Source organism: Echinops telfairi, unplaced genomic scaffold (assembly GCF_000313985.2).
Source record: "Echinops telfairi isolate 266 unplaced genomic scaffold, ASM31398v2 ScPeMD7_7424;HRSCAF=8462, whole genome shotgun sequence".
Lineage (NCBI taxonomy): Eukaryota > Metazoa > Chordata > Mammalia > Afrosoricida > Tenrecidae > Echinops > Echinops telfairi.
In genome coordinates this window covers 29,503,377-29,519,433 of record NW_022111324.1, presented here as the reverse complement: position 1 = coordinate 29,519,433, position 16,057 = coordinate 29,503,377, and the positions used below count along the sequence as shown (strand labels likewise).

The 16,057-nt window shown below is 40.9% G+C and overlaps 1 protein-coding gene and 1 pseudogene across 1 annotated transcript in view; one reads left to right on the top strand and one right to left on the bottom strand.

Moving 5' to 3' along the window:
* Positions 1-1,157, top strand: part of LOC105978977 — a 9,231-nt pseudogene extending 8,074 nt beyond the window's left edge.
* The window catches only part of PLA2G4A (phospholipase A2 group IVA), a 166,463-nt gene that overhangs the window by 113,372 nt on the left and 37,034 nt on the right, over positions 1-16,057 (bottom strand). The window contains exon 3 of the mRNA XM_004706661.2: positions 7,831-7,912. Coding sequence (XP_004706718.1) covers positions 7,831-7,912 — 82 coding nt within the window. The remainder of the gene's footprint in view (positions 1-7,830; positions 7,913-16,057) is intronic.

Below are 16,057 nucleotides of genomic sequence, written 5' to 3'. Positions count from 1 at the left end.
GAGGGAGAGTGGGTAGGAAAGAGGGAACTGATTACAAGGAACCATATGCGACCTCCTCCCTGGGGGACGGACAACAGAAAAGACGTTGGACAGGGCAAGATATGGCAAAATAATCATTTATAAATTATCAAGGGCTCATGAGTGAGGGGGGAGCGGCGAGGGAGGGGGAAAATGAGGACCTAATGCCGGGGGCTTAATTGGAGAGGAAATGTTTTGAGAATGATGAGGGCAATGAATGTACAAATGTGCTTTACACAATTGATGAATGTATGGATTGTGATAAGAGTTGCATGAGCCCCTAACAAAATGATTAAAAAAAAGAGAGGATGCCCTTGTGATCTTAGAGAAGAGACCTTGTCAAGGGGGAGCAGGTAGCCCAGCTCCTGAGGGACAGCCCTGATCTCCAGTAAGCAGTTCTCCAATATCAGTAGTCCCTATCACCTGTCCCCTCCAAGACAACTGAGTGCTGTGAAGACCACCGTAGCTACCCTGCCAAAAGTCTCTGCGCCAGGACCTCTGGCTGATTCGAGAGACCAGAGACCGGAGACAATTACAAAATCGTCACTTTGCCCCACTGGAATCCCAGAGCCTCAGTATTCAGTGGGTATATAACATTCTTGAGAAAGAGACCTAAGCAAACAGGATTGTTTTCGAGAGCGCAGATGCTTCCAATGGCTTTGTCCTCATTCCTGACCTCACATGGAACCACCAGCAGCTGGATAACCTGTACCTGATTGCCTCTGCCACCTGCCACCACCGGGGCAGCACATCACTCTAGGACCTCATTCCTGAACACCTGCCTCCGCTCAGGAACATCCTCAGGGAAGGTCAGGAAGCCATCCTGCAGTACTACCAGGTGAAGGGGGACGGCCTCTGGGGTACTTGCACTACCTGCCCTAGACCACCTCCTGCTTGTGCACTTCACTGCCCTTGAGGCCCCCAGCTCTGGGCTGGAGCAAATGCATCTGCTAGCAGAGGTGATTGACAACCTGGAATGTGACCCGAAGCACTATCAGCAGCACACCCTGCCCTTGGCCCTCTTGCAGGAGCTTAGAAAAGTGGAGTTGCCTCAAAGGTTGTCTAGAGAACACAGAGAAGTGGGGCTGGGGAAAAGCAGCATTTGTGAACATTTTACAAATGTATTTCCTAGGTATTAGCTTATTCCCAGGTATTAAGCTTTGGGATCCCTAACAAAGAAAAAGAAAAGAATATCCCACACTTTGCTGCAAGATTAAATAGCATTTTGGGGATAAAATATTTAAAAATATAGTCTAGGACTCATCACCAAAAGATCCCATTATTAAATGAATCAATAAATGTTATACATCTGCTATGTGGTTAGCACTTGTTCAGTCCTCTGAAGAAGTGTGAGAGAAATAAGCATAATAATTATGGAACATAGCTTCATGGACTGTCTATTTCATACCAAGAAGGTGGTATCAGTTAGTGATTAAAGTGAGGGCTCTGAAATTAGCTTGTTTGAATTCAAGTTTCCCTTTCATTAGTAACAAGTCAATACAACTGTTACTCAAATGTGTGCATCAACCAGCAGAGCTCGTGACGAAGAAATTAAAGCAAGCTACCAATCTCGCCCGTCTAAAATGAAGCAAACATGCAATCAAGATGCATTGATAATTACTGGCAATTGGAATGTGAAAGTTACACAAAACGGGGAAGGAACTGTAGTTGCAATCAAACTGACAACATCTGTGGAAAGACATGGTGGAGAAGTTCAATAACAGCAGCTAAAATGATGTCAGGGGCCAACTGTGGAACAGGCCACCAGTTGCATGTAAGTTCACAAGGAAACGGAAGAAATTACCACTGATCCCCGGGAACCAAAATAAGACCTTGAGTAGATCCACCCAAACGTTAACCCTCTCTCCAGAACAGAGTTGGCACATTGACCACTAATGGCAGAAAACTTGCTGAGCTGTGGGATGGAATCAAGAATATCATGTTTATACCTGAAAGAAGAAAAAGGTCATGAAAGAGACAAGAACGAGAAAATCAAAATGGATGTCAAAAGAGACTCTGAAACGTACTCTTAATCATAGAGTAGCTAAGGCAAAAGGAAGAAATGATGAAGTCATGCAGCTGAACAGAACATTTCAAACAGGAATTTGAGAAAACAAACTAAAATATTATACTGAAGTGTACAAAGACTCAGACTTAGCAGACCAAAAAGGCAGAACCCGAGTAGCGGCTCTTAAACGAAAAGAAAAAAAGTCAAGCCTCAAGTCACTATATTGGAAGATTCTTGGGGGAAATTATTGAATGATGTAGGAAGCATCCAAAGATGGAAAGAATACAGTCACTATACCAAGAAGAATTCTTCAGCATGCAACAACTCAAGAGGTAGCACATGATCAAAACCCATGGTGCTAGAGGAGGAAGCGCAAGCAGCACTGAAGGCATTAGCCAAAGGCAAGGATCCAGGATTTAATGGAATACCAATTGAGCTGCTTCAACACGCTGCTGAAGCCCTGGAAGCAATCATTTGTCTATACCAAGGAATTTGGAAGACAAAATCTGGGAATCAAGCTTCCATTAAAGGAATTTTAAAGGTTTTCTTCTGCTCGTAAGCCCTGTAGACCTCAGAATCACAAATAAGGGCAGCCTTGCAGCTGTAAATGACACAGTCATTTAAAAATTAGGAATTTGATCCCAATCTTGCTATGCATTTATCTAAAATAAAATACCATTTCCCTGCAGATGTGAAATTTAAAAGCTTGGAGGTTTTTAGAAACCTAAATAATCAATACAATCTTGTAAAAGTTCCTTCACATAATTTTTTCCAGGAATCTCTTTCCCCTAAAGTTTAAGTCCAACAAGCTGTGTTGCACAAGAAAAGTTAGTTCTATCTGCCAACCTACAATTGCCCTTGCACATCCGAGCATACTTACCCTGTGATGAAAAAGACTTCAGGAGCCAGTAGAGGAACTGAAAAAATGAAAAAGAATCTGGCTGGTGCCCCCCGAGATGGGGGGGAGCCAAGGAGGGACTCTCCCTGGAATCTTACAGGAAGAAGGCACACGGATCTTATGAGAGCATGTGGGGGTTTTGTTTGTTTGCTTGTTTGTTTTGTTTCTAATGGAACCCTGGTGGCATTGCCAGGTAAGGGTTACAACCACGGACTGAAAAGTAAACATTTCAAAGGACCAGCTGCTCCCGGAGAGAAAGGGAAGGTGTTCTTTAGCAAATATCCATCTTGTCTGAAGCCCTCCATAGGGTCGCTGTGCATTGAGAGCAACTCAATGGCAGTGACTATTGTGCGGTTTGAGGTAACTGGATTGATTCCGTTCATTACAGGATCTTAAACTTACTCATATTTTCCCACATAGTTAAATTTTTGTGACCACTGTAGTGGTCCCTTCCCCTACAAGTACCTATTTATTCGCCTTCTTTTCTAGACTGTAAACTCCACAAAGCACAGATTATTTTTGTCTTCATCACCATTGTATTTCCAATGTCTCTTCCACAGTGAGTAATAGACAATAAAAATTAAAGAAGAAAGAGAGCAAGCCTCCTCAATCTACATTCACAATTAGGATTTTTGAAATATCTATTATAATTTGTATCATAGTTTGTAGTTTAAAAAACACTGCAGCATTCAGTAACTGCATTGAAAGACAGTTCAGCAATGAAAAATAGCTATATTCAGTCCTGAATTCAGACTAGACCTCATTATCATGCACAATTTCTGTTTTCCCTACGACCTTTTAAAAAGAAGCAGAAATTCAGTAGCCACGGTGTGCCAGCTATTTCATTTGGTTATAACATAAGGAGCGTGGTCAGGATTGTGTGTTCCATTTCATATACGCACAAAGGGCACTCTATTTCCAACATAAATATTGCAAGCCCACACCTTCTGCTGGAAGAGGAAAATGATAATACAGAATCTGGAGTCTAACACACATTTATCCACACTGAGCATCTAACCCCCCATTTAAGTAGCTTCCAGAGTCAGATTTATACTACCCAATGAGTTGCAAACACTATATATATGTATGTTTGCGTGTGTGTGTGTGTGTGTGTGTGTGTGTATCATTCTGGGTCAGGTTTTAATGTGAACTTCAAATTGTCCCTTCATCATCGGAGCCTCTAGCCATTAGCCACCAACAAAGGAAGGAGCTGGCAGGTGCCATGTTCTTGGCGCCTCGTGTGAAATGAAGGCAGGTTTGGGCCATTATAATTAATATGTCAGCACTGACTCCTCAAATAATAGTGCATGGGCTGCGCCTGGTCTTATTAGGACATGTCAATCATGCAGAAGTATCATTTTAAATAGAGCTAATCACTGTAAGGTCGCTGTGAATTAGAATCAACTCAATTGCAGCGAGTTTGGTTTTGAATTGGGATATCATAATATGATGATTTATCAGTGAATAAACTTGGAAATAGGCATAAAACTCACTGCAATTGAGTCAATGCTGACTCAAAGCGGCCCCTGTGGATTTCTGAAACTGCAGTTGTTGATGGGAGTAGAAAGTCCAGTCATTTTCCCACGGGCCCAAAGCATAACCACTCCCCCCCCCCCCCAGGGCTCTTACGAAAACAGGGATAAGCTTCGTTTTACACTAAAAAAGAGAGGAAGAAAAGAAACAGGTTACGAGGGGTTTTTTGAAACCAGGAATTACTTGTTTTGGGTGGGACACTTTAGTTTACAACAAATGCTTTCATCTTTCTTGAAAAAGTCTCCACATCTGTAGACAAAACAGAAAAGTCCAATAACAACTTACGTTCTTTACCAACATGTAAAATTTTATGGAAAATATCTTTCTTTTTTAATGAATGTAGATTTATAAAGTACAAAAGAGATATGCTATCCTGGTCTTTGGAGACTTTTAGAATACTATAGTTCTAGTCTTATTCATCTTCAAAGAACATCCATTATTGAGCACCCCAAATTCAGTTTGGGGGGAAATTTCTACCCATTAAGCTCAGTCAGCAATATCATCAAAACCTCTCAAAAAGTGATAGCTAATAATGACGACACACTATAGGCTCCTACAGTTTCTCAAAGACAACTCCAGGACACAGTGTATTGGCCCTGTACCTTTTCATATTAACCTTACATTGAATCAGTCCTCTAAAAGTTCCTCTCACCTCTTTTGGTATTTCCTGAGGTCCTGCAAACTCATTCAAGGATTAGAAACTCACTGTCATTCAGTTGTTTCTGACTCTCAGTGACCCTCCAGGACTGGGTAGAACTGCTCCTGCGCGATTCGAAGACAGTCCCTCTCTACAGGGATAGAAAGCCTCCTCTTTCTCCAGCAGAACAACGGGTGGTTTTGACTCTGAAGTTAACAACCCACAGCATAACCAGGGATCCTCTGCCCGGATCTAAGGGGTTGACAACAACCTCGATGCGCACAAAAGATACACAATAATTCAAATAACAACAAATCAAGTGACAAATGCCAAATAAAAATTTTAACAGAACTCCCTGACACTGCCCCTTCGCTTATTAATGTCCAATAGCTAGTGTTCTACGGGTCCTTCACTTTAAGAAGATAGCCTCACGAGACCAAGGGTCTACTCTGTGTTGTATACACCATGAACATCCAAAACATACCTATTATCTGTTCATGAAGAGAATTGAGTGAAGTTCATGTTTGCCTACTGCTGTCAATCCCAATCCAGATGGGTTGAAAATGACATTTGCCATATTCTCTCTTCCCTGTCTGAATGATAATAATCACTGCCAAAGGGCCTGAGGCGAAAAGTGAAAGTTAATCAGAAAAGAGATCAATGAAGCTCATAGGTTATAGAGTTTGAACTGCTGTTGGATTCATCCAGAAGGCACAGCTCTGTGCCAATAGAAAAGGGTTCTGCTGCTTTGTTTAAAAGATAATACAGATGGTTTTTTTTTTTTAAGGCAAATTAGTTTCATCTTTTGCATGCCTGGAAAATTACTGACTTCCAACCAGGAGTACAACGTCTTCCCTGGTAAAGCATGTGCCTATTGTAGAAGCCACTCAGACTACCAGTTTCCAAGCGTGGTTTCTAATGGGACTTCTTACTCAGCAGCCTGTCTTCTAGTACACTGTCATTTACATGATGAAAGGGCACAGGCTCAGCAAAATAAGTTCACAAGGACAGAGGCAAAGGGGTGATTGCATTGGCTGAGTATACATAGAAGATGGGAATTCTAATATAGCCTTCTGATAAACTAGATTTGAAGAAATTACTACGCTTCCCTTGACCCTCGGAAAAAACAAAATTCATCTCAATGATTTGCTATTAAACAGATTCTCATTGCCCTGCTTATGTATAAAATTTACTAACTTACTAAACTATTCTCACTCTTTGGAGGTTGGGACACAAAGTTTACCTCTTTATATTCTTAACTTCTTCCTCCCAATTGATCCCTTCCAATTTACATTTCAAAATGCTCAAGTCCATCCGGTTCAAGTTAAAATCTATAGTCCTTCAATATACTTAACGTACTACTGAAAGGACCATCGTGTTTTACAAATGCAAATCCAGTCATGTCGTTTGCTCCTGAACTACCATCCAATGATTTCCATTGCACTGATAATAAAACCCCAATATTTACCCTCGTCATGCTAGTGTTCCTCATCCCGGTCTATCTGCCCAGCTGCACCTTTTCAATCCAGCCTCTAGCAGTGGTTCTCCACCTTCCTAATGCAGCGACCTTTAATACAGTTCCTCATGTGGTGGTGGCCCTTCAACCATAAAATGATTTCTGTTGCTACTTTATCACTGTAATTTTGCAACTGTTATGAATTAGGCAACCCCTGTGAAAGGGTCATTCGGCCCCCAAAGGGGTCAAGACCCACAGGTTGAAAACCGCTACAAGGCAATCTGACCATCCCCCTGTCACTCACGGAGTCATTGCCCACTTATATCAACCCTGAAGGGCAGAGGAGAAGTGCACGTGTAAAACTGGATGGGAGCAGAAAGCCTCATGTTCTTCCTACAGAGCAGCTGGTGGCTTCCACTGCTGATCTTCTGATGAGCAGCCCAACAGGTCACCCACTGAACCACCTGGGCATTTTCTAGAGACAATGGACCTATTTAAATTCTTTTCAAACTCTCAGCCTTTCTCTTGCCTTTGAACATGTTACTTTCTCTCTCCTCTCCTAACAATATACGTTTCCTGTAGAAGCCAATTCAAATGTCACTTCGTCAGACAAGCTTTGTTTCCCAGTGGATACACTGAAGTCTCCACTCTTTCTCCAAAATTTATTCTGAGGGTTACTTTTCCCCTGGCCATGTTTCGTCCTGATCTAAAGCTTGACAGACTCCATCGTCAGAATATGCGGCTGTCTGATTCTGTCATCCCACCTCCATGGCCCTTGGGCAATTTGGGGAGGAAGCAAACCAAACATGTTTTAGAAACATGGAGAAAGATACTGCCAGTGTTATCCTCCGTGGTTCACATGATTTCAAGCTGTCCTCCACCAAATCCTAGGGATATGCCCCATCTAATAAACACGTTCAAAAACAGAAGAACTATAGAAACTGTAGTGTTTGGTGTTGGGTTTTGTTTTCAAATCTGCTAGGTACAGCATCTCAGAGAATCTGCTTGTTTGCACACTTATCTCAACACTTCTTCGAAATAGAATTTCCTTTCATTTTATTGTCAACAGATAGTCATTTTGCATGACTGCATGGGCTGTCAGCGAATATAAAACAAAGGTCATAGACTATTGTGACATTAAAAAAAAATGTTCAGAATGTTTTCAAACATCTCCACAGAGATAACCACGTCTAAAGAAGGTAAAGCCTCTGGCTTGGCCAGGAACATAGCAGGAGGTAGCATAACCACGCGTTTTAAAACAGCAAAGCAAAGGGACTTACGCATGTCACCGAAAGCCCCCTTGGTCACTTTGGTGGCACTTAACACCACTACTGTGAACTTGTGGGAATACTGGTGTTCCACCTGGAAATAAAATGACAATAAATTAGAAATAAACCTTCAATGGTAAACTCCGATGAATTTTTCTCATTGTTTCATTAAGAATGAAACAAGGATTGTTGAAAATAAGGCAACATGCATACCAGAAACATTCTTTGACGCTATGGTTATTACTATTTTTTAGTCTCCTCTCCCATCACAAAATCTTTGAAAGGTCTAGATGATGATTTAAAATAGCACTACCAATGGTCTTATCTGTACTCTTCTACTGTCAGCTTGACCAGGCTCTTAGAAAAGAAACAAAAAGCAAATCAGGACTTCAGGCCTCCCAGCAGCACAAGCAGGCTTTGTACTGGTTAACTAGGAAGCTCTGGCTCAAAATGGGCTGTCGAAGCAAGATGCTTGTTTTGTTTATGTCTGTTACTCCTGCTCCATCAATTCTCTTTTTTTTTCCCCCTGCAAGACATCACCAGAATGCTTGTCAGTCTCTATTGGACAGGAAACACGTCAATTATAGGCAAATTTTTCATTGTATTTTATTGTATTTTTTAGTTTTAAAATAATTCTATTTTCAGAAAAAAAACTACAGGTAAACTTTTGTTTACCTTTTAAACTTTTTAAATTTAATGCATTGGCAATGAACCATATAAAACTTTTTTTTAAAGTTTCTATTAGTCCTGGTGATGTAGTGATTTATTCTTGGGCTGCTAAACACAAGGTCAGCAGTTTGATACCATGAAGAGCTCAATAGGAGAGAGATGAGGCTTTGTGCTCTCATAAAGAGAGATCGTTTTTTGGAAACCCACAGGGGCAGTTCTACTCTGTTCTATGAGTTGGGATTAACTCGATGACAGTGAGTTGGGAGGGTTTTTTCATTAGCCTAATATCTACCATTCATTGAATAAATATTATCTTTATTTTAGAAGACACTCCCCAAGCTGGACACTAGTAACTGAGAACCTTAACCATGAAAGCAGAAGAGGGACGCAGGAACTCACATATTTCCCTGTGCAGGTGAGATGATTACAAGGTCTCTCCCTGCATTTCAGGCCTTCCTTTTCTTATCCTAAGAGAGACTCACATTCAGAAACTGGTCCGATCACCTGAACTAATAACTGACTTCAGAATTTCATCCTTCATTCTAACAGACGCTTTCCTACGGGCTTCATTGCAACGTGAGGGAGGACCGTAAAAAGCAAACAGACGGGGGAAAAAGTTTGAATGACTCTCACACAAATGTATTGTCAAAAAATACTATCAATATCCAGAAGCGTCATGAGTAACCAGAAATTTACTCTACATAAATGAAATTATCAATCATTAAAAAAGAAAAAAACATACACACATAAAAACCGAAAAAGATATTGTCATTGGGTCAATCCCAAGTCCCGGTGATCCTGCTGGTTCAGAGGTTGCCAGACCGCAGCTACGTGGGAACAGAGGGCCGTGGCTTCTCCCTGAATTCCTGCGCGTGTTTGATCTCTGCCCTTTTCAGTTAGTAGAGAGCACACACCTTGGGGAGACCCAGGAAGTCTATGAAAACTCATAAGTGCTTTTTTCAAAGGTGTTAACTGTCACTCCCGATGAAAATCACACATGTACCTCGTCTCTCAAAAAAGCCTCTTGCTGTGTGATGAGGAGGAGGAAGAGGGATTTTAATAAGGGCTGACTTAGATCCGTCACCACATTTTATCCATTGGGATGTGGCGAAGTGGTTCTGTATTAGGCTGCTAACCACAAGGTCAGCACTTTGAAATCACCAGGTGCTACGCAGGAGCAAGACAAGGTTTCTACTCCTGTAAAGAGTTTCAATCTCATCTGGTCCCTGGTCAAAGTCTGCTTCGGTAATGGTGCTGCTGCCTGGAGTACTAGCTTTCACCATGAACTTAGCCACATACTGCATCGTGGGAAACACATCATCAGTCATCTACAACATGTTTGGACACGTCCAGGTCTGCATCACTTAATGTGAAGGTTACGTTTTATTTAAGAATAGCCATTGTCAGTGAACCAGGTCTTGGCATCTTATGTACATCATTTGGCATCCCCGCCTCTACCTATTGTAAAGTCAGTGAACAGGAGGGAAGTAGGAGCAAACCCGTGCAGCATCCATAATTGGGTATTGTGACAAAAAGCAAGTTGCTACAAGAAGATTAAAAAAATAAATGTTGTCAAATGTACACAGGACTTTCAAAGAAGAAAAATGATAAATAATGTAAAATTCATTAAATCACAGTATATAAGAAGTAAGAAATAATACAAAATGGAATTTTATCTATAAATGTGAATTTTTTTTTTAAATGTGAATTTTTTAAAAAGCCCTCTTAAAATTAATTTTCTAAAGCAAAGAATGGATTGTCTTTCTTTTCAAAGATAATTACATTAAATGTAAAGAATATAAGATAGTTTGGTTATACCCCATGAAGTATCTGAAAATTGAAATTTTATAATAATGACAAAAAAAGTGTTACAATCTCAGAAAACCATGGGGCAATTTTATCCTGTTTTACAGGGTTACTATGAGTGGGAATCAAATTAGTGGCAGTGTGTTTGAATTCTTAGCTTATGTAAACTTCATAAATGCTTTCTGTGTTTAATATTTCTGGTTAAAAATAAATCCATTGTAGGTAACAAACCAAATTGCAAAACATGCAAAATTTCTTTTAGTGTTTAGGTAAATCAATAACGCAATGGTCTTAAGCCATTGAAGTAATACATAATGCACCGAGGTGTCAACTGGTACCTGGGACTGAAAGACATCTAGAAAATATCCTAGAGAACCCAACCTAGCATTAGCTTTTTCCTTTAAAGAGATGTTCTTATTAATAATGAATGATACCACCAGCCAAAAAAAAAAAATCACCTGTGCTTCCAAATCCAGGGACACTTATGGTAGCCAACTAAAAAGTAGGGGGGGAGAGAAAAAAAAAAAAAGAAATGGGTAGCGAGGAAACAGGGCACTAACCCACCCAAGGCAAGGATATTGTTTACATCTCCACAGGGAAAGAGGGACCAGACATCAACCCGGTGCTCCAAGACATGAATGCAATGTATCGGCATAAAGCAGGGACCCAGTAGAGAGATCTGAGGGGCCAGCGCCAATCTCAACTACCTGGACCACCCCCCTCCCGGCAGAAGAATTCACTTCAGAGGACAGCACTGAAGCTACAGCTCAGGGAGAGGGACATGTCTGATCAGAGCACTCAGGAGCAAATGAAGGGGAAAGAAAAGAGAGTGAAGCACATCCTGGCTCACCAATCCTTGAGGATGATATCTCTGCTCAGAGTGGCCAATACACAGAGAGGACCATATGGCCTGCCCCACTATAAGACAGATGTCCCTCACTGACCCATAGCTCTACGGGGGACAACACTGGAGACACAGTGTGGGAATTGCACCTAATCCGACTCCACTATACTGAGGCAAAACACTAAGGGTGTGCAACAGAACAGCAAGGGGAGCAGAGCAATGAAGTCCTGAGGGAATACCAAATACAGACTTTGGGGCCAGGGTGTGGCACCTCATCAGACTCAACCGGAAAACACTCCTAAAGGTCAACAAAGAGACCTAGAACTATTTACTGGCTTTTCTTTTTCTTTTTTTGTCATAGGTTTTTCGGTGGTTGTTTTATTTTCTTTTGTTCCTTTGTTTTGCTCTGTCTTATTTTTTGTGCATTATCTCTGCAAGTCTATCTAGATAGGATAGGTGGGATAAACAATCTGGAGTAGAAAACAACTGTACTGACGGTTCAGGGGGCTGGGGGGAAACATGGAAAAGGGAGAGGTGGGGGGGGCGGGGGGAGTGGTGCTAGCAAACCCAGAGACAAGGGAAAAACAAGTGATCCAAAATCAATGGCAAGGAGAGTTTAGGAGGCCTGGTAGAGCTTGATCAAGGGCAATGGAACCGAGAGGAATTACTGAAACCCAAATGAAGGCTGAGCATGATAGTGGGACAAGAGAAAAGTAAAAAGAAATAGAGGAAAGAACTAGGAGGAAAAGAGCATTTACAAAGGTCTAAATACAGGCATGGACATATGTAAATGTATTTACATATGACAATAGGGAAATAGATCTATGTGCATATATTTATAGGTTTAGTAATAAGGTAGCAGATGGATATTGGGCTGCTACTCAAGTACACCCTCAATGCAAGAACACTTTGTTCAATTAAACTGTCATTCCATGATATTCACCTTCCCAACACGATCTCTGAAGACACAGTGGGTGCATAAGCAAATGTGGTGAAGAAAGTTGATGGTGACCAGCTAGCAAAGATATAGCATCTGGAGTTTTAAAGGCTTGAAGATAAACAAGTGGCAATTTAGCTGAGAAGTAACAAAGCCCACATGGAAGATGCACACCAGCCTGTGTGATCATGGGGTGTCGATGGGATCAGGCAGCAGGCATCAAAGAACAAAACATCATATCATTGTGAATGAGGGGGCATGTGGAGTGGAGACTCAAAGCCCATCTGTAGGCAACTGGTCATCCCCCTCCAGAAGGGTCACAGGGAGGAGACAAGCCAGTCAGGGTGCAGTGTAGCAATGATGAAACATACGACTTTCCTCTAGTTCTTTAATGCTTCCCCACCACCATCACCACCACCACTATTATGATCCCCATACTACCTTTCAAATCTGGCTAGATCAGAGCATGTACATGAGTACAAGTAAGAGCTGGAAAGACAGGGAATCCAGGACAGATAAACCTCTCAGGACCAATAATGAGAGTAGTGATACCAGGAGGGTAAAGGAAAGGTGGGGGGAGAAAGGTGGAACCTATCACAATGATCTACAGATAACCCCCTCCCTGGGGGACAGACAACAGAAAAGTGGGTGAAGGGAGACATCGGACAGTGTAAGGAATGACCAAATAATATTAATTTATAAATTATCAAGGGTTCGTGAGGTAGGGGGAGGTGGGGAGTGAGGAGGAAAAATGAGGAGCTGATACCAAGGGCTCAAGTAGAAAGAAAATGTTTTGAGAATGATAACAGCAACAAATGCACAAATGTGCTTGACACAATGGATTGTGTATGATACGAGTTGTACAAGCCCCCAATAAAATGATAAAAAAAAAAAATCCTAGGACTTCTAATACCAAAAAGATTTACAAATGCCTGAAAGTTGCCTGGTAAAACAAAATTTATTAGCAATGTTCATCTCTGTTATTTATCACTTGATTTTGAAATTTCTGAAAATGTATTTCTATGTTAAATGACAATTATTGCTAATAACATAGAAAGAGTTTATATCGATAATATTATAAACTTACTTTGTATAGATCCTATATTGGATAGCCTCCAAAACTCAAAAACTCACTGCCATCCCAGTCGATGCCAAGGTATAGTGTCCTTACAAGGCAGCGTAGAAGTGCCCCTCTGAGTTTCAAGACTGCGACTCGACGGGGGCAGAAGACCCAGTCTTTCTCCCAGAAAACACCTGGTGATTTCAAACTGCTGATCTTGCAGGTATCGGTCCAATTCATAATCTCTATTCCACCAGGGCTCCAAGCCTATTGGACATTCTTCCAGATACTAATTCTAATTTAATCTTTTTAATAGCACCAAAGGGTTGTTATTTATAGCTTAGAAAACTATGACTCTCTAAGTAATTTTGCAAAAAGCATACTGATGCAGTCTCAACGCTGTTTAAATATAGTTTTTCCAACAATAAGGAGAAAAGGAGAGGGGAAAAACGTGTGTGCGAGAGAATGCAGTTTTATTATCTCCACCCAGTGCCTTTACTCTCTCCACGGCCTTTCACTTACGTAGAAAGCTGTCCGGTTGGATGGGTAACTGATAGTTCAAACCACCAGTCAATACAATGGAGGGGAAAAAATAAACCATCTGCTCCTATATATAATTATAGCCTCAGAAACCCTATTTGGAATCAGAATTGACTTGATGGCAGTGGTTACTTTAAAAGAAAGCAACCTCAATGTCTTTAATACTAATAAGGACTATTTCTAATTACTAATTTGCAGCGGTAGTTAAAATGCCATATATCATATCTGTAGTTGAAGTAAAATCCCTCTAATAACTGTATCGCATTCAGCTCTTTTTGATCTGCTTTTATATCCATTTGACTCAACTTTGTCTTCATAACTATAGGAGTTATATACTGCTGACAGGAAGGAAGCGAATGATATGGCAGTATGCATTTATAAACACTTGTATTTAGAGCGTTTGGAGCCCGGTGTGGCAGTTCTACTCTAACTTAGGTCTCCATGGGTCTGAATCAATTCTAGGACACTGGGGTTTTTGATGAGTAGATCGGTAATAAAGAGGAAGAAGTACAAAGGAAATAATTAAAAATTTAAATGTTTTTATAAGATAATTTTGGAAATATACATCTTCATATAACCTATAAATTAGTTTCAAAATAAAACAAAACCAATTAATGGTGAGTTGATTCCAACTCATTGCAACCCTGTGGGTGATAGGTAGAAGTGCACTCCCTAGGATTTGCACCTTTTGGAAACAGATTGCCAGGCCTTTCTTCTGAATTGACTCTAGGTAGGTTCAAATAATCAACATCTTGCTTAATAGTTGGGCATTCACCCATCTTCAATTTTCAAAATAGGAGTGTCAAAACCTATGCCCATTTTTCCTTAACAAATGTGAAGAGTAACAGGAAACTATAAATAAAAAGGAAGCCCTTAGGGCACAATAGTTAAGCGCTCAGCTGCTCACTAAAAGGTCAGTGGTTGAAACCAACCAATCTATCCCTGAGAAAAGAAGTGGCACCTTCTCCTGTAAGGATCACAGTCTAGAAAACCTTACTCAGCAGTTTTAGTCTGCCACATGGGTCCCGATGAGTCATCATCGACTGGCCGTCACCTAACAACAGTGTCTATAAAGTAAGTACACATTCTTGGAGAAAAGTGCTCCCATTCAATTAGTAATTATTCACATCATTTTTGAAGAATGCCTTGACTTGTTTCTTAGTGCCAATGTCACGTGCAAATTCAAACTAGCCCAGACTGGGCTGGGTTCCGACTTGGAGGAGAGGCATTGGTTGTGGCTCAGGGAAGGTGCCAGAGGAAATGCTATTATTGAATCCACAATTAGTGTTCCCCAGAGGAAACTAATGACTCAGCACAGCGCTAGATGGTAGCAGGTAGCGATGCCATATTTCAATTGAGATGTCAAATCTAAATTCAGTCCACTGGCTTAGTCACCAAGATTTTCTTAAAAGGGCTAAGCCTTGCCTTCAGGTCTTGGCTTACCTAACTTTGAGTGTTCCTTAATCCATAATCTTTTCCATGGTGATAACCAAGATAATTTTCCTACACATTGGGATGCTAACTCGGCAGTTCAAAACCACCAGCTGCTCCCTGGGAGAAAGACGAGGCATTTTACTCCCACAGAGAGTCACAGTCTCATGAAACCACAGAGGCAGTTCTACCCTGCCCCATACAGTTGCTTTGAGTTAGAATTGCCTCAACGTCGTGAGTTTGGATTTTGATAAGCAAAAGGTTGGCAGTTCCAACCCACCCAGCAAATCCCTTGGGGATAGACCTGACTATTACAACCTACAGAAACCTATGGAGCAACCTGACTATGCCCCATAGGGTGGTTATGAATTGGGGTCCACTCAAAGACACAGAACGAGAAATTTTAAAATATATGTTTATACGTGCACAGGTTTATTCCAAACAAAATATGTCTCAACATGCCTCTGTGATCGGTGGATGGACGCAGACAAGTTCTCAGTTCTACCCTTATTTAGTCTCAGAGGGTGTCTCCAAAAATAAGAGAGCAAAAGAAGATACTAAATAAAACAAACAAACAAACAAAAACACCTGTTGCATAAAAATTCACTAGCTCAAAGGCCACATCTTTCCATCAGTCTTTTAAGCAAGCTTGAAGCTAATAACAATTATTTTATAGGCTAACTCCACCATAACCCAAGAAGAGTCTTAAACCTGCCAATATGATCCAGAAAGCAAGGTCCAATCAAAATAATGGTTAATGAAGGGATCTGCTTAATACAGAGTGGTCAGTCCAGAAGGTTGTGGCAGCTCTTTGGAAGGATTGGCAACAAATAATCTTCTAGATTGATGTTCTCAAATGACTAAAAACAATCACAGCTATGAAACAGGTTTGGGAAAATTGAAAACTGCATTAGCAAGAAAAAGGCCAGGAAAGTTACACAAAGAAATCCCA